The sequence below is a fragment of the Pundamilia nyererei genome, unplaced genomic scaffold (assembly GCF_000239375.1).
Source record: "Pundamilia nyererei isolate P.nyererei 1_Seehausen unplaced genomic scaffold, PunNye1.0 scaffold00235, whole genome shotgun sequence".
Classification (NCBI taxonomy): domain Eukaryota; kingdom Metazoa; phylum Chordata; class Actinopteri; order Cichliformes; family Cichlidae; genus Pundamilia; species Pundamilia nyererei.
In genome coordinates, this window is record NW_005187636.1 from 252,271 (window position 1) to 269,963 (window position 17,693).

At 38.6% G+C, this 17,693-nt stretch overlaps 3 protein-coding genes across 4 annotated transcripts; 2 read left to right on the forward strand and 1 right to left on the reverse strand.

Annotated features, from left to right (window-relative positions):
• Positions 1–1,009: 1,009 nt before the first annotated feature.
• On the reverse strand, positions 1,010–3,850 carry LOC102213155 (uncharacterized). Its single transcript, XM_005749000.2, has 5 exons — positions 3,578–3,850; positions 2,373–2,478; positions 2,019–2,125; positions 1,623–1,795; positions 1,010–1,536 (listed from the first exon to the last, which is right to left on the reverse strand). Exons 1-5 carry the CDS (start codon positions 3,732–3,734, stop codon positions 1,258–1,260), a joined length of 822 nt encoding a protein of 273 aa, XP_005749057.1. The 5' UTR covers positions 3,735–3,850; the 3' UTR covers positions 1,010–1,257.
• bin2a (bridging integrator 2a) lies at positions 2,485–9,120 on the forward strand. 2 transcript variants are annotated; one of them, XM_005748999.1, is made up of 13 exons: positions 2,485–2,695; positions 5,699–5,806; positions 5,915–5,995; positions 6,191–6,245; positions 6,333–6,427; positions 6,584–6,679; positions 6,845–6,952; positions 7,043–7,128; positions 7,263–7,338; positions 7,417–7,499; positions 7,849–8,437; positions 8,534–8,609; positions 8,718–9,120. In XM_005748999.1, the coding sequence occupies exons 2-12, from the start codon at positions 5,723–5,725 to the stop codon at positions 8,585–8,587; spliced, it is 1,407 nt and encodes a 468-aa protein (XP_005749056.1). In that variant the 5' UTR covers positions 2,485–2,695; positions 5,699–5,722; the 3' UTR covers positions 8,588–8,609; positions 8,718–9,120. The 2 variants fall into 2 exon arrangements, with proteins under 2 accessions (XP_005749056.1, XP_013770339.1); XM_013914885.1 differs by having other exon boundaries at positions 2,683–2,746.
• Positions 9,121–10,845: 1,725 nt separating this feature from the next.
• On the forward strand, positions 10,846–15,571 carry LOC102213438 (glycophorin-C-like). The gene is made up of 6 exons (XM_005749001.1): positions 10,846–11,121; positions 11,487–11,521; positions 12,501–12,560; positions 12,708–12,767; positions 14,600–14,647; positions 14,746–15,571. The coding sequence occupies exons 2-6, from the start codon at positions 11,515–11,517 to the stop codon at positions 14,916–14,918; spliced, it is 348 nt and encodes a 115-aa protein (XP_005749058.1). The 5' UTR covers positions 10,846–11,121; positions 11,487–11,514; the 3' UTR covers positions 14,919–15,571.
• Positions 15,572–17,693: the final 2,122 nt, after the last annotated feature.

Consider the following 17,693-nt stretch of genomic DNA (forward strand, 5'->3'; position numbering starts at 1 on the left):
TTTTTTTGGTATTTCATTCTAGGTTATAGTTGATTGTGTGGTTGATGTTTGTATTTCATTTGTTTTTATTTTAATTTGAATTGTCCCACAGTATTTTGTTTAGTGAATATAATTTAGAAGTGTGCATACCTTTTCCTTCTTTTTTTTAATAACAAACTGTAGTAATAAGAACTCAACTTTCAACCAGATCTACTTGGTCATCGTCTACAAGCTTCACTAGGTGTGGCTCGTTTTAGTAAATGTCAATGACCTCATTGTCATTGAAAGGCAACAAAGCTTTTACCAGAAGTTTTGGTCACTAGTTTGTGCTGCAGGCTGTAGCCTCTGCTGCACCGGACCCTCGGGTGTTTATTGATCTGTGTAATATTTGTACTGTGGGAGGTTGCTTATAAGCAGTCCTGCACAAAAGGGAATTACAGTGGGCTATTAGCCTGTTGAATTACTGGGGCATTATTTGATAAACTATAATCACGCAGTTTGAACAAAAATACACTATCTGAATTTCATATAAAATACATTTACAAAAATGTCTCCTGTCCTGTGACTGTTTTGTGTAGCTTCTTTACATTTTGAAAATTAATCAGTAAATGAGGGTGCAATCCCATTTAGTCTACTTTAATATCATTATGTGGGATCATTATGTGGGATCATCCTGAAGGGAGGGCTAAAGCTGGTTGAGTATGTGATCCATATTCTCGAAAGCCACTGGAGAGGCTTGTGCTCACATCGTTAGGATGATTAGGTGTACTAAGAGCCAATTTATTTATTTTTTTTAATTTTGTATTGTTGCAACCAATAATATTGCTGATGTGTGAGGACTCCATGTTTGGATTTTAAGTCTTAAGAGAAACATCGGGAAACCTCAAGAAAAATTCTAACTCCTGTAACTGATACCACCTCCTCTGAGGACTGATGGTATTTCCACTTGATGCCCATTATCATGTTTCACTCTTAATGCCAATAACGCCTGAATAGCTCAAAATTATTACCAGCACTCAAAGTAGAAACATTGAATGTAAAAACAGAGGTGACTTTATACTCAACAAAAATATATATATTCAGATATTGATCAAAGCCCCAACAAAATATTTAATGTGACTTTTATGTAAATGGTGTATGTGAAAAATTTACATTTAAAAATTGCAGACACCAAAAGTAAATTACAAAAAACCTCACTCATTTTCAGTGATTTGAACGTGCGTAGCTTCTTTGTGAGAGGTAACTCTTGTTCAGTGTTCAAACATTATAAAAGTGACATCAAAATTTAGGGAGTGGCCACAGAAGGGGGGTATTTTTCACATAGTTCTGGAAGGCGGGGTCAGATCCCCACTTCCTCGTGGCCTGCTTTTCTAAGATGGGGATACCGCTAACGTAACGTAGCAGGAACCAGACGAATAGAGGGGAGACCACACTGAGATACTGGGAACCCTGCATCGCTGAGGAGGCTGAGAGCCAGAGACCTGACCACTGCAGGATTTCTCCAAAGTAGTTAGGATGTCTACTGTAAGCCCAGAGTCCACTCTGGATGAACTTCCCCTGGAGGTGAGAAAGTAAATTGGACAGTACAGTTACAACACTCGGTGAGTGAGACATTAATACAGTTTAGGGTTATCCTCACTTACAGCATTATCTGGGTCACGCTTGAAAACCCATTTCTGCTGGTCAGCAATAGCTTCTGTAGCAAAGCCAAGGCCCCAAATGGTCCAGCCAATGTAGTCCCTCGTTCCCAGAGGCACATTTCGCTTCTCACTGTTCAGCATGAGGGTGGGCAGGAGGGTCATAAATACCCACACAGCTGAAAGAATGGAGGAAAAAAATGTATGATTTTCAAACAGCATAACCTTAATACTTCCATGAAATAAATGTAACTGTAACCAACAGCTCTTGCCTAGAATAAATACATATAAAGAGCCAGAAACTAGACGGTGATTTATTTGTGCAAAGTCTCCCTTCACTTGGGTGCAGTTGGTCAAGGACTCTGGTAACAAGAAAGAGGTGTTTACATTACTTCCAAGTACCTTGAACAGTCCAGTACACAAAGAATGTCCCAGGGCTGTCTCTAACATTGTTAAACCTGCGATCATGACCGTCCTTCAAGATCCGCATGAAGAGGAATGTCCCCAGCCTGCAGAAAAAACATACTTAAAGTCTTTTCACATTAACCAAGCCATTATTCATTAACCTGAGTTACCTGGCTTTAAAGTCTCACATGCATTAGTTCCTCTGACCTCACCAATGACCCTCTAGGACTAAAATTACACAAAACTCTGATAAAAAAAACATATAACCTGCTCATATCTCTGTTTAGTTTTCTAGCGTAGCAGAGCGGTCAAGAGGTGTTTGGCACTTAGCATCAATACTGACTGCCTTACCTGAGTCCCCATGCTGTTACCAACCCTGTCTGCACCTTCTGCCGGGTATGACTGGCCCCTCCCCAGATACGACTCAGGTGTGCAAGTAGTATAAATGTGCCAGAGCCTGGAAAATTGTAGAGAGAGACAGAGTTGTAGAGTGAGGGTGGTTTGAAAGTGGGCACGGCTGGTGGCTGTACTTGTTGCAGACTAAGGTGTGTCCGATAAATCTTTTACTCAGGATACTGCAGACAATTGGTTCCAAAGTTCAAGGGTACAAATACACAAGAGAACAGCGCGGAGTTGGAAAACCAGAAGAAGACGAGTAAAAGAGAAGTGTCAAGGTGATTAATTTGGGATTTCTTTTTTTCTAATTCAGTCACTGGCGTGAACAGGTAAGCAACGTCAGTCTATATCTGACAAATGTTTGAGAACTAACTTTAGGCAGACTATGTTCATTTCTATACTTCCTTATTGATTGTGAGCTTACGTTTTTTTAATAGATAGATATCACAGGCAGATTCAAAGTCACACCAGGCTGCAACTAACATTTATTTTTTAATAATTTGTACATCTTACTTATTTTCTCAGGTAGAAAGTTTGTAATGTGTGTTATTGATAATAATATGGGCTACATGATGCTGTATTAACCTGCACAAAATCCAATAACATTCAGTTCTTTCTGTAAACTAGCTTACTGACTCATTGGGTAATTCTGTCAGCTGTGCAGTAACAAAATGCAAAAATGATTAAATATGACACTAATATCCCCCTACAGCCATATGAAATGCTGTTAAGCTTTCTCTCTGTCTCTCTCTCTTTTAACCACTGCATGATTAAAACTAATTACAAATTGTTTAATGGGGGCCCTTAAAAAGCACCCTTTTTGATTCAACCCAGGATAGCTGTGCACGCCCCTGCTGACACATGCGCCTGTTAAGCCAAAGGAGGAGCTCCTTCCGCGCTGTTTCACAACAAAGCTGTTTTAGATAATGCAGGTTTTGTAATGATCAGTCTTCTTTAAGTGCAAAACACACTTTTACAAATTAAATCCTTTACACGGATCAGACATATCGACTGTTCCCCCTTTAGATGTATTTCGCTTTCAGTCGAGTGGAATTCGAGCACTTTTTAGTTGCAGTTCTTCACTGACAGACAAGCAAAGCTGCAAAAGCAGTCAATACAGGGTCGTAAATTACTGTTTAGGAAACGGGTTTTCAGATTACCTGCCAAGTCATAAAACTTCTCGGTTTTGAAAGCCGCAGCCAGAGCCCAGCCAGCCCACTGGATGCCCAGGTCGGTGATGGCACATTTGGCCAGAACGCTCCCCATGATCATGTCCTGCAGCTCGGCGAGTAGCAAAGGAATCCGCGACTCTGTCATAAGACCACTCCTCCTACGCCAAAAGTAATAAAAACACTCCGTGTAGGCGAAAGTTCACCAATATCACACTGCTGGAAGTGGGTTGCCGCAGGGATTTCTGGGTATTGTCGTTCTAAGAGGTGATGTAAGCAAGTTCCATAAGCTGCTGCCCTGTATGGAAGACTCCGAGTGCCAAACAAGTTAAGTCAATGCATTAATAAATAATTAATTACATTTGACATAATAAATTAGTTATATACAATGTTAACTAGATATCAATTTAATTTATTTAAATCATTTCACAAGTTATTTATTTATTTCTGATTTCAATTAATAATGACGCAGTTAGTATGAATTAAATGCATTTATTTAATTCATTTTGTCACTTGAGGCCTTCTATAATCCCCCAGTGGAATCAGGGGCGTTTCCAGGATTTTTCCAAAAGGCCCAGAAAAGTCAAGAGTCCTCAGAGAGCACAACTTCCCCCGAAGGGTAACACTAAACACTAAAATGTTGAGTTTTACAATACAATGATGTCAACTTGTGACGACGCAGGGTGTCAGACTGGAAAAATGCGAAGTGCATTTTATTCTCTCCATGCCCTTTCATATTCAATACATTTCCTTGAAATTATTTTTCAAGGTCAACTTTGACCTTAAGTGCTAACAATGAAGGTGAAGGTAAAATACTAACCCTAGGTACTCATATCACCAAGGCCTAGTATATTGTTGTGAAGTTTGAAGATATTTTAAAAGTTTTTACTCATTTTCACGTTGCTTGTGACCTTGACACAATTTTCACCAACATTAAATCAGCTTGAGCTGTTATTGGTATTTACTGTCACAAAGAATTTAAACATTATATCTTGGAAACCGTGATACATTAATGTGTATGTGACTTAAATGCCGCTAATCTGGAGATTATTTCAATGACTTGTTGCTCTGTCTGCTGACACACAGACTCAGCTTTGTATTGGCCACTATTGTTTATTTGCAAAAACTGTTCGCACTTTAGCACTGTGGGTTTTTTCCCCAGTCGTGCACATTGTGACAACCCTGCACTGCCATGTGCAGGGTTAGATTTCTCAGTTGGTTTCCAGCTATTGTCTGTGCTTCCATCCTGCGTTGGTGCCAGCGTGCTGCTGCATAAAGACTTATTAGTCCATGTGCAACAGCTGTCCCAGTCAGCCTCTCCTCTGCAGTGAACCTTGAACTTCCTGCTTCATCTCTCCCCCACAGCTGAGCCAAAACCAGAACCACACCCTGCCGCCACACATATATACAGTAGCTTTATTTATATGTGGCTCCTGCCAATGCAGCAAGGGTCCTGCAATTTAGTTTTAGGCACATGGTCAATGATCTGTTAAAACAAAAAATTGCAGAGGCACATCAGACTTGTACATAAGGCCATAAAAAGGAAGAATACATACAGTAATTTTAAAGAGTAATCTGCCAAGTGCCAAATAACAGTACTTCAGCTGTTTTGTGATTAAAAAAAAAAGAAGACAACGCATGAATGTTTAACTAATTGTCCCACACAATATAAAACATTGTGTCTTTGTTCCACATTTAGTCTGTTGATTTCTTGTTACTAATACAAGTGTCATCAGTGTGTGTTGCCTACAAATACGGCTAGGAATTAAATGTATCCTGTATCATTCTATTAACTGTAGTTATGCACATTTTAAACCTGATTTTACTGATTTTACCCATTTTATTCTCTTATATTAATACTATATTGGTGTGCATTAATTTCCCAACCTGTGATTTCCATCTTGTGTGTTTCCATCACTTGTAATCACTTGAATTGCATTTAATTTGTATGGAAGGTGCAACAAATTGAAATTAATACTGTGATATAACAGCCACAAAGGTAACAATGCTTTCAGGCAAAATATATTTGAACCAGACATTCTGCAGAAGTACACCTAGTAATTGTGATGTTGCAGGAAAGTGTTGTGATATTTTTTCTCTTTTTCCTCTTAGGAATAAACACAGACAAGACAAAATATGGCAGACAAGACAAGTCCGAGAGGCAATTCTGGTGACTTTGCTAAAAAAGTCCAAAGACAGCTGAGCAGAGGCAAAGAAAAGGTACATAGTCTGCAAGTTCCTGTTTCCCCTATGGCAAGAAAGACAAATTTATTGCCATTTAATTGCTGTTACTTTGAGATTTAGCTTTTTTCTGTGCTTTATCTGCAGGTAATGCAAAGGCTGGGAAAGTCAATGGAGACCAGAGATGACCTTTTTGAACATTGTCTCCAAAACTTTAGTGACCAGCAGGTAATCATCCCCCAGCATTGTTTTTATTATGGGAGTTGAAAAAGACTTTGAGCAGAAAGTTTTTCATATCTGTCTTAACACATTTTGCAGTATATGCAAACACAGGGTTATTGAGTAAAAGCAGTGAATCAAACATCATAAAAGTTAATAAAGGTAAGCAAGATAATCACGTGTATACTTATGCTTTATTTGCAGACTGATGGAAACCGAATATACAAGGACTTGAGGGTCTACGTTAATGCAGTTAGAGGTGAAAATAGTCTTTGTTTGAAGATGCTGTAGAACTGTAGATTTGTGCCCTCTGCAGGTCTCAAATAGTCGATTCTGCTTTATACAGACATGCGTGAAGCTTCAAGACGCCTTTCCCAGTCTCTGTTTGATGTTTATGAATCTGACTGGGCTGGAGAGGAAGATTTAGGAGCCATTGTTGAGGTCAGTGGTACTAAAAAAAAGACCTATTGCAGCACATTTTAATTCCACAAGTGCAAAAACAGCGAAATGCATGCATCACCAGGGGAACAAGACCCCACATTTTTTCCCCTTGTTATGCATAATTAATGCAATATTTATGCTGTACTTGTGATGCAGGGGGAGGACCTCCTGTGGAATGACTACGAGGTGAAGCTATTAGACCAGGCTGTGCGCACCATGGAGTCCTACGTGAGCCAATTCCCTGATGTTAGGGTAAGGCAAACAAGTATGCAAGCAAACATAAGTCAATATTCAGACAGACAAAGAGCCTGAGAGCAAATGCACAAAACTAAGTTAAGACAAACATGTACTATAATTCACTTACATATACATAGACAATATGTATGACTCTGTTTTGCTCCATTGTAAAAACTGTAGGACAAAATTGCCAAGAGGGGAAGAAAGCTGGTTGACTACGACTCCTCCCTTCACCAGCTAGAGGCACTGCAGACTGCGAAAAAGAGGGATGATGTCAAGATAAGCAAGGTAATTAGAATAACATCAATATCTCTTTGTAATCAACCCTAATTTGTTATAACACATGCATTGAAATTGACTTGCTTTGTCATTCTGCAGGCAAAAGAAGAGATGAATACTGCCAAAGTTATCTATGAGGGGATCAATAACGATCTGAAAGAGGAGCTCCCAGTTCTCTTTGACAGGTCTGACAGTATATATTTATTCTGTCAGAATGAATATGAAGATTATTCAGTATTGCATATTATTCAAATATTCACTGAATTTGCAACAATTTATCTTTTTTTAAACATTACTTGTCAATGTTTGTCTCCTTTAGTCGTATTGGATGCTACGTAGCTGTCTTCTCAGCTGTGTCAAATTTACGAGACATCTTCCACAAGGAAATGAGTACGGTATGTTTGCTCCCTTATGTGTGACCCAATATTGATTGTCCTGAGTTTTTTGTTTTAACCATCCATCTTCTATTTTAGCTCAATCAAGATCTACAAAATGTGATAAAGGAGCTGCAGGCTCAGCATCCAGACAAAGCATTTGCTGTAAAAGGATTGTCCCGGTGAGAGTTTTTTAAATTCTTAACTTTAAAGCTTGAAGGCAATTTCCAAATGAAAAACATTTTTAATTTCTCATTACAGTTTCAGAAAAATGTGGAAATTACCCGCCATAGTCACATCTTCTCCTAGAGTAATAATACAAGCAGCATTTTCTTTTAATTATTACTTTTGCAGATTCAGAAAGCATTTAATTGTGCTTTATGGCTAAATGCACTGTTGTTATAAAGCTTTATTCATTTATTCATTTGTTCCACCATATTCTGGCAATACTCCACAGTACTGAACTGCATTCTTATCTCCATGATTTGATCTTTCTCTATCTCACTCCCTCTCTCTCACTATATATTCCAGGTATGGCTCACTGAAAAGACGAAGTCTGATCTCTCCAAAGGCTTGGAAGGCCAGCTTTTCTGAGGTTCACAGGAGCTTAAGTCCTAGAACGAGCCAGCGGTTTAGTTTCAGATCCCCGGAAAAACCTCGACACGGCACCTTGTCCAGAGAAGGCAGCATGCTTAGAGGGTCTTTAGTCGAGTCCAGGGAACTGGATGTAGGGTCGTACCAAAGTGAGGTCCACAGCCCTTCTGCACAGGAAGATGCTGTAGAGAGTGCATCAGGAAGTGAGCTGAAGTCGGGAGACAACAACAATCAAGTTGAAGGAGAAAAGGCTGTGAAAGAAGAAGAGCCCAAGCCGCCCGTAGAATCGGAAAATAAAGGAGATGGAAAAAAAGATCTACCAAGTGCAAGCAGCTCTGAACAAAATAACTCCTATGAATCAGATAGCTTGGAGCTCCAGCTGTCTGCAGCAGACAATGGCCCACTGCACATTGAAGAGACGGACGACAGCCCGGTAACCCTGGAAACTCCAAAACTGAACAGACTGGAGAATGGTGACGCTTCTGGCTTGAATTCTGACGCCAAGGATCTGAGCATTCCTCAGAAGGTTTGTCACTCGAGTAGCACACATGTGGTGCAGCTGTTCTTTTTTTTTTAATGCATATTGTGTCATAACTCTCTTTTTTATGGGTGTGCTATGTAGGACGTCCCTGCAGAGAAAGAGATATCCTCGAACTCAAAAAACACAATGGTTTAAAGTTTTCATAATAAAACAAAAGGTTTGTGTGTTTCATTTTGTTCTACAAGATGCCATATTATTATTTCTCTTCTTTCTTTGTCTGCGTTTCTTCATTTGACTCACTTTATCATCAACCTTTGAACGCCAGAACCAAACAGCGCCGAACTGACTGAAGTCAACAGCTGCAGAAGAAAGAAAAAAAGACAGGGCGACAGTTGCAACTGACAAGTTCAACTGTGATTTCACAACTGACAAACTGTTGCTGTTAGTTTTCTTATTTATCTTTTAAGGAAATCAACTTCACATATATATTGGTGTCTTTGGGAAAACCTATATTTTCATAAACTCACTCACTGCATTATTAAAGCAAATACATTTTAAAATGAGGGATTTATACAACTAATGCTAGCAAAGACAGAAGCTCTACATAGGCTTACACTGCTAAAAAGATACTGACCACAGAATGGTTAATCTACATTCAACACAGATATGATATGTTTCTGTCTCTGTGTAAACGTGAAGAGAATGCCACTCCACTCTTATTGTGGAACCAACAAGGAGGCGTTTTAATCATTTTAGCCTTTTAGTCTGTTTTATTATTTCTTTTTATTTGTTTTTGATTAGATTTTATTAATTATGCCTGCAGTGTGAGGACAAACTTTGTAATTCTGAAAAATAAACATAGTTCAAATTTTGTTAATACTAAAGCTGAATTTCTGACTTTTTAATTTTTGGGTTATTCGATGTATATGTGCACAGGATATAAGAACATTGTGTAAACGGCAATAAAAACTGGGTAATGTCACCATTTTGTCTCTCTGCTAGTAGATGTTTAAGATGATGGGGTGGAAAATGGTGAGCGCTCACTCAGCCTGGACTTCAGTACTCATCAGATGTATACAACATTGCTTGCTTAATGATTTGACTGTCATGACAAATTATCTGTGAAATAACATAATTGATTAGACAGTATTGGAAAGGTTTGATTATATATATACACACGTTTTAGCTTATGTTTCTTTTATTATAACGAAACAACATGAAGGGACAGCTTCCTGAAATTTCTTGTGGTCATCTGAGCCCAATGTGTGTCTCACTTCTTGATGTGGAACGACAAGCAGTTTTGTTTTCAGTTAGACAGCTGCTAACTTACTTACTGGATTTTACTGGTGACCGTTACACATGACAAATGAATGCTTACGTGTAAGAACGCTTACCAAGCGCAACTACATCTACAGAGGTTTTCAATCTGGCTATTTCAGCTTAAGATTGTTCCTGCTGTATGTGCAAACAATGTGAACTTTATCACATATTTAAATAATCTGTCATGACTCAGCCCCCCATATTTATGCATAATGTAAAATAAAATTGCTTTAAGGAGATACACCTACACCTATGTAATAAAGAACCCCAGACATAACTAGGATTCTTTATTACATAGATTTCTACACTAGGGCCAGCTAACCAGGGCCATCTTTGTCACAAGTAAAATTATGTTCAGGATTAGTAAAATATTTTTAGAGTACATGTTGTCATAAGAAATTTTTTTTTAACTTCACTTAATCGATGTATGTTCTGGCATTCTTTAAGAATTAAAACAATGTTAAATAATACTAATACTAATACTACTACTAATAATAATAATGACCCAAATGTATTTCAACAGGTAATAGTTTATAATACCATTGTAATAATGAAATAGTTAAATTTATTTCAACTATTAGTTATTTTCTGATTGTTGGCTATGTACTAGAACACTGTCTGCAAAGTTAAAACACTTGACAATGTCATAGTGTGTCATTTATAAAGTCTTTGTAAATGATTAATACATACCATAAACATAAAGAGCCATAAACATTACAGGCGGCTAGCTATTAAGTTGAAACTAATGCTGTAAATCTTGTTTGCAAGGAGTGTGAAGTAGGCCGGTGGGGAGGCGACTGAAGCTGCAAATCAAACATGTAAACCTGGAGAGCTGGTTTGTGTCCTTTCCTACTCACTGTTGACTCTGTTTTCACTTACTCTTTGGTTGGGTTAGCAAAGGATTGTGGTTTACGTTCAAATACCACGAGTTAACGCGTACACTAAACCAAATATCTTGTCATCTGTGACACCATACACAAAACTATGCTGTATATAATTCATAACTAATGACATATGTAACCCATTGCATAAGTAATTATTATTAAACCATAGTAATTAGTCATCATTATCATCGGTTTACCCTTATTAAAGGGGTTCGTGGTGGAAGTGATACATCTTGATGAGAGACGATCTTTGACATGGAGGAAAGGGAGGGGGAGGCGGAAACTGAGCGCGTGTGCTTTATGACTCACGAGTGCTGGAAGGAAAACTGTGACTAGTTAACTGTATTCAACAGACGCAGATTCAGGCCCCTTACCAGAGCCGCACGCCGGTTAGATTACCAGACTTAAAAAAAGGCAGTGGGCGTTAGTTTTCTCCACCATAAAAGCTCTCCCAGGAGGGGGGGGAAACTCAGTGAATTTGTCCGGTTTTGTGACGCGCTCCTCCGCTGCGCTGCGCCCAGACAGGTAAGCTCACTCAACAGCTGCGATGAACAATGCCTGATTGATCAGCTCGAGTTTGAGAAGTGTAAAAACTTCTTCTGGAAGTGTGTGTTACTCACTCGTCGGTTTTTGCCCCGGGCTTTAGGTGGATTTGTACCAAACAAGTACATTTTCAGTTGAGGGCTCCTTAAAAAACAGTCAGATGGTTGACTGTGATAAAAAAAAGACAGCTGGGCTGCGAAACGCGTTGGTAACAAAGCCGAGGAACGAGGTGTTGACCGGTTTGAGAAAACATGTGTGACAGATTCACATCAACATGTTGGAAAAGCTCTGAGCGGAAATCACCATGAGCTCGTTGTCTGTTTTTACAGTTTGTGTTTTTCTTTCAGGTATAACCGGTGAGAACAATAACCAACCATGAATCGTAAGCTCTATCTTTTTTTTCTTTTCTTTTTGTACTATGTAGCCTTTTATTGTTTTCTTCCTGTTTTGTTACAGGTGTCATCTGACAGTTTGATATATTGTTGCGTTTTGGAGAAGTAAAGTTTCAATCTACTTTTACTCGAGTAGTTCTTGTTGGCTAACATTTCAACTTAACCATCGTAGAGCTTCCACTCTGGTCGATTAACCGATCACTTCAGTGAAAGTTAGTTGGCAGCTATTATGTAAATAGATTATTTAAGTAAATAAATACAAGATTGCTTTCCTTTTCCTGGTCTTATATTACACTATATTGTAAATCCTTTGTGTTCAGTTTTGACTTGTTGAATGAAACAAACCATGTGTAATGGGAATTTAAAAAGTCTTCTTTAAATGTGAAAATATTATTGAAATAACTATATAGTAAAGCTGCATTTAATAGTTTCTTTGTATTTTCTTTTTTACAAGATATAAAAATCCATATATGTCTTTTTTATGTTTTTATTACTGACCATTCTCACAAGTACTATAAACTTTTATTGATTAAAGCTGCCTATAAGTCTGTAATAACATAGAACCCAAAATGACATCTTTATTTGTCTTGCTTTAACCACAAAATTTAAATTTGCTGCAATGCAAAGCTCAGAAAAAAAAAAAAAGGGCCCCAAAGCGATGGCGCTCTTGCTGTTTCTGTTAAATCTGTGATTATTGCAGCTCTGAGTTTTTATATTACAGTTACTAGTAACGTGTTTCTCTTTTCCGTGCTCTGACTAATACCATTGCATCACAGCTATTCAGAAAAATAGGAGTTGGACAGGTTTGTTTCAGTCCCAGCCCTTAATAATAATCAGATTACTGTGTCTCAACAGTGAATATTCCCTCCTCAGCCAGCAGCTGTGGTGTTACACAAGCCACTCTCAGTAGAGTTGGGAGCTGAAGATAGAGCGCTGTGACATTTTTAACATGCTTTTTTTATCTTCCAGATACAGATAGCGAGAATTTGACAACAGCCTTTACCACCACATATAAAAGCAATAAAGTGTGTAAGTACATTTGTCTTTCACTACGATTGTTTTTACTTTGCTTAGACACAACCAACAAATGTTCTGATATTGTGACCTTTAGTTATAGTTTTTCTTATTTTAATAAATAATGTTTATATTTTTTTTTCTTCCCCCATTTATTTTCAGCCCCAGGTGTGGCGCTTGTTGAATCACTTCCCACACAAACAGAATCCACTACCATTCAGGGTATGCTCGAAAGCTTTTTGTTTTATGTTTTCCTTTACTGGTTGTCTCTTTCTGAACTCACAGAAGTAGAAGTATATCCTGGTGATGCACGTCTACTTAGCTCTTGTTGTGTGACTTTTTTCTTCAACGAAATACTTCAAAATCAAGAATCGAACTGTTCAGTAGTACAAATCATTTTGAAAGTGCCCTAGGTTCCTTGTCTGCTAATTTGATGCCTTCAGCGTGAAATTATTGCAGTTTGAATCCCTCCCAACCTTTAAACAACACACAAAAAAGCTGTCCAATTCTGCTTCTTTCAAATAAAAATCCACTCTCTCAAAACCGAAGGGGAAAAAAAAATCTCCTGGGCTCTCTGTATACTTTAGAATTGGTTTTTAGGATTTTACTGATCCTTTTTAACATATGTCTGTTATTGGTCCCAAAATGCATAGAAGATTTTACTCTGCATTAGCCAGTTCTGGACCTTAGGTCCTCCAATATGGGTTTACTGGCTGTTCCAAAATTGATGAAGACAATGCAGCTTAATGAACTGATCATCAGCAAGTCTAGACACATATATAAACACGTATGCTTTGGTAGCTTGCTCTCTGGAGCATTCAGGTGTGTGTGCAAGTGTGTGGGGACAGCTGCCAATCTTCTCAGGAGTTGACATCCCACCAAATTCACCGTCATACTGTGCAATGATTAGAGAACCTACAGAAAACAAACCAGATTCTACAGGCTCCAGTTAGCACCCTAAAGTTAATGAAAGTACAATTAGAAAAAGACTGAACAAGTATGACTTCTTTGAAAGTTTTGCCAGGAGAAAGCCTTTTTTCTCTAAACAAATATGGCAGCAAAGCTTAGGTTTGCAAAGTTCTCAACAAACCCCATATCATTTTGAAATGTTGTCCTTCTAGATAGACAAGACCACGCTGAGTATGTTTGACCATAATGCAGAGCACCGTGTTTGGTGAAAACTAAACACAGTATATCAGCACAAACACCTCATACCAGCTGTAAAGCACGGTGGTGGAGGGGGTGATGATTTGGTTTTGTTACACAGCCACAGGATCTGGGCCCATCTGTCCGACAGCTAAAGTTTGGCCAAAAATGGGCCATGCGACAGGACAATAATCCTAAGCACAGGAGCAAATCTACAAAAGAAATAGCTGAAAGAGAAAAGATTCAAGGTGTTGCAGTGGCCCAGTCAAAGTCCAGACCTCGACCCAAATGAAACGCTATGGTGGGACCCTAAGAGACCCCCAACACTGAACTGAAGCAACACTGTGCCAAAAGTGAGATAATGACAGTGAAATAAAAAATAATTGCTTATTGTTGCCAAAGTTTGTTCCACAAACCGATGAATCACGCATGCCATATAATTAGTTCTTCCACATACTGCTTCTGCATTTTGGCTCAGTTTATGCTAAATGCTGACACGGTGTAACATGTCATGTGTTGTTCTTCACAGGTTGTTTTTAAAGATCTTGTAAGGACTACATAGTGTTTCATGTACTGATTCGTAAAGCCTTAGAAATGAAAGCAGATGTAACTTATTACATACTTGCTTATTTTTATTTTATTTTTGATGGTGCTTTAGGGGTCTCTTGACTTCTTAGATCACTTCTGAAAATACATTTTTGTAGACTTTGTGTGGCAGCTTTTTATGACACTTCTTTAAGCATTTGTTTATCCTTTTTTTTTCAAGTTTTGTGTATTTCTGTTGTACTTTTATTCCTTTAGAAGCATCAATTTGTTGAATTGTATTTATTTTGGTATTTACTATTGTACATTTGATTTTCAGAGTATTTGGTAAACTCTTTTTAAATGTTCTATTTTCTTTCCCTCAGTGTTAACAACAGTTGCTCCAGCAAGTTCAGACTCTGCAGTTATTGCAGGTAACTGTTTGCACTTTATCTTGAGATTTATTTCTTCTTCTTTTTTTTTTTGCTGCAGTTCAAAGTGTCTTCTAAACCTGCCTTTCCCCCCCCCACAGTTGTTGTTATTCTCATTCTGCTGACACTAGCTGCTTTGAGCTTTGTGCTCTGCCGGTATCTGTATCACAACAGAGGGGACTACAGGACGACAGGGGAGCTGGCTCCAGGAGAGGACCCCGATGAAGAGGACAATAACAAGCCTGCACCCGAAAAGAAGGAATACTTTATATGAACCTGGTGGAAGACTTATAGCGAGTTAGTTGAGCTTAAGAAAATGATCTGTGGAAGTGTGATAAGAAGGAAAACTATTTCCTTGCGTGTGTGTTTTGAGGGAAACCCGTTACTGGCAGCACACTGTGCAGAGAAAAAAAAAACCTTGTTGAAGATATTTTTCTTTAAAAATGCAAGTGAAACCAAAGAAAAGAGTACCACTGTGAGGGTGAATGTTGATTGGCTGAAGGAGGTGAAAGCTGAAGTTGTGCACAGGTTAGCAGAGCTAAGCACAAAATAGTTACATGATCAGTAAATGCAAAACAGTCAAATCAAAGGAGCGCCTTGAATGTAATATTTATCATCCACATTTAAATTTCTCTTTATTTGCCATTTCACTTAGTTACCGTAGTTTTCTCAAACTATGTTTAAGATGATTTCTGGTGCTATTATGGGCTGTTACTTTCATATTCATTTGCTTTTAAGAAATACTTTTTTATGCAATTCTTTTATTATAAGCTGGTCAAAGAAAGTGGTTATCTTTCAATAGAACAGGACAGCTACACAATATTTCTTGTTCTTGGTTGTGTTTTGTATACCTGAAATGGTTGCTGGTTACTTCCTTATTTATGATAAATGTGGAAGTCAATTAAACTTGTTTTTGGACGAGTGTTATTACCGTGTGACAGTGTGTGAATGTTTTAATGCATTGCTGCCCCCAGTCTGACATTGCAGACAATGCACTAGCACACTGCACATTAGACTGAATAGGTACACTTGGCTACATCCAATGTAATGTAAAACCTGCTCAAACCAATATGTTGTTATGCTGTTTAGTCAGGAAAGAAATTCCTTAATTTACAAGCCATCTATGTCCACTGTGAGCGACCATCTTTGAACAGAGAGGGTGGTTTACGACACTGTCTGCCACCTGTAATCCAGTTTTAACATCCCTTCCCAGACGCCTTAACGCCCACTCACATCCTGGGCCTTTTGACCTCAGGAAATCACATGATAGGGTGGGGCTAGGTTTCACAGCGGGTTCACCCGAAACCTTACCGTGGCTGATTGTGACCTACACCCGTTTTCACATCTTGCATCGTTTGATTAGGAAGAGGATCAACAGGGCTCCATGTCCCTGTTGGGGGAACACTCCCATAGGGCTTAAATCTGGGACTCGCCACCATTTGACCCTAGAATTGAAGAAGCTTCTTGGATGAGAGGTGAAACGTTTTCAAGCAACTTAAAGAAGTCCAGACACTTTTCTTCCTAAGCTTCTTAGCCGACGATGACCTGGATGACTGAGAACCTTCAGACGTATTTCTTAATTTACAATAACCAGAATCGCAATATTTTCCATTCTTATAGGACAGTACAGAAATAATTGGCCTGATGTTGTAATGCATCATAAATGTGTAAGAACAATGAACTGAAAGCAGTGGATTTGCTTCATTTTGGTTTGGGAGTTTAAGTATTCTAGGATCTTGTTAGTGTGTAATGTAAAATGGAGCATGAGATGGACAGGTGGATGAGTGCAGCATCAGCAGTAATGCAGGTAGTACGCCATACCATTATGGTGAGGACAGCTGAGCCTATGGCCATTAGCTCTGGGTATCAAAAGAAGGAATGAGGTGGTGGACACATGGCTGAATCAAATATCCTATGCAGGGTGCCTGGTCCTGGACATAAGATCAGAAGCTCAGACATCCAAACTTATACTAGAGGAGCGAGTTGATCGCAACACCTAATTGGATGCTTCCTGGGCACCTTGCGTTGGAGGATTTCCTGGTACGTCCAGCTGGTAGGAGACCCATAATACACTAGAGAGAAAATACATCTCACCTGATCTGGGAACGTGTTGGGATCTCTGAAGATGAAGTGAAAAATGTTGCGGGGAGAAGAACATCTGGAATACTCTGGTTAGCCTGCTCCGATTCAGAAAATGGAGTGACTGATGCACAAAAGGAAGACTTCGCTATGTTTCAAATTTCCAAAATAACCTTTATTCTAAACTTACATTTTAAATTTTAAGTTTAGTATAAAAAAGTTAAGTGCACCTAAGTTCTTTTTTCAAAGTATTCCATCTTTGACATGTCTCAGCAAACTGTAGTGACACTCATCTCCTTTAGTAATCTTAAAAGATAGAATGTGTACCAAAGTCCATCACATCACTTTAGTACATACATCTATTTTAGAAAATATTGTAAAGAGAATCCCTGAACTATAAATGTCCATAATCCTTCAACAAAGAGTGCTCCTTTTGCTGGCTGTGGTTGGCATAGCATCTACTGGTCAGCTGTAAATTACAGTACTTCATATTGCTGGGACAAAGCCACTGTTATGCTGCTTTACAAACAATCAGAGCATAGATGGGAAAAAAAAGATAACGTTTGTACAGTTTCTAAGTTTTGATAGCTGTGGCCTCCTTTTCCAATGAAGCTGTATGAAATGACAGCATGAGCGGGTAAATAAATGGACATGGAGATGACTGTCACATCTGGTGCTGCAGCTTTATGTATGAGCTGCAGAGGAGAGGTTTATTAGAAGAGTGATGCAGGTTTCCAGACAGATGATTCTTCTGACTTAAATAACACTTGAAAACACTAAATGTTGGTTGACAAGAAAACAGGTTTTGTTTTCTGGCGGCCACAGCTGTTAAAACTTGATATGCTATGTCGGATACCCAGTGACACATTGACGCTTGACACAAATGAACAAGTCTACAAATATTAGCTGATGGTATCCATACAGGCAACTTGCCTATGTTTAGCAGTCTTCTTTCAGTTTGCCAGATTAT

Coding starts and splice junctions, on each gene's coding strand:
- LOC102213438 (XM_005749001.1), top strand. Junction 12,561..12,707: donor ATATAAAAGCAATAAAGTGT/GTAAGTACATTT, acceptor ATTTATTTTCAG/CCCCAGGTGTGGCGCTTGTT. Junction 14,648..14,745: donor AGACTCTGCAGTTATTGCAG/GTAACTGTTTGC, acceptor CCCCCCCCACAG/TTGTTGTTATTCTCATTCTG.
- LOC102213155 (XM_005749000.2), bottom strand. CDS start 3,734: ATGACAGAGTCGCGGATTCCTTTGCTACTCGCCGAGCTGCAGGACATG. Junction 2,479..3,577: donor GAAGTTTTATGACTTGGCAG/GTAATCTGAAAA, acceptor ACAATTTTCCAG/GCTCTGGCACATTTATACTA. Junction 1,796..2,018: donor TGTGTACTGGACTGTTCAAG/GTACTTGGAAGT, acceptor CCATTCTTTCAG/CTGTGTGGGTATTTATGACC.
- bin2a (XM_005748999.1), top strand. CDS start 5,723: ATGGCAGACAAGACAAGTCCGAGAGGCAATTCTGGTGACTTTGCTAAA. Junction 5,996..6,190: donor AAAACTTTAGTGACCAGCAG/GTAATCATCCCC, acceptor CTTTATTTGCAG/ACTGATGGAAACCGAATATA. Junction 8,438..8,533: donor ATCTGAGCATTCCTCAGAAG/GTTTGTCACTCG, acceptor TGTGCTATGTAG/GACGTCCCTGCAGAGAAAGA.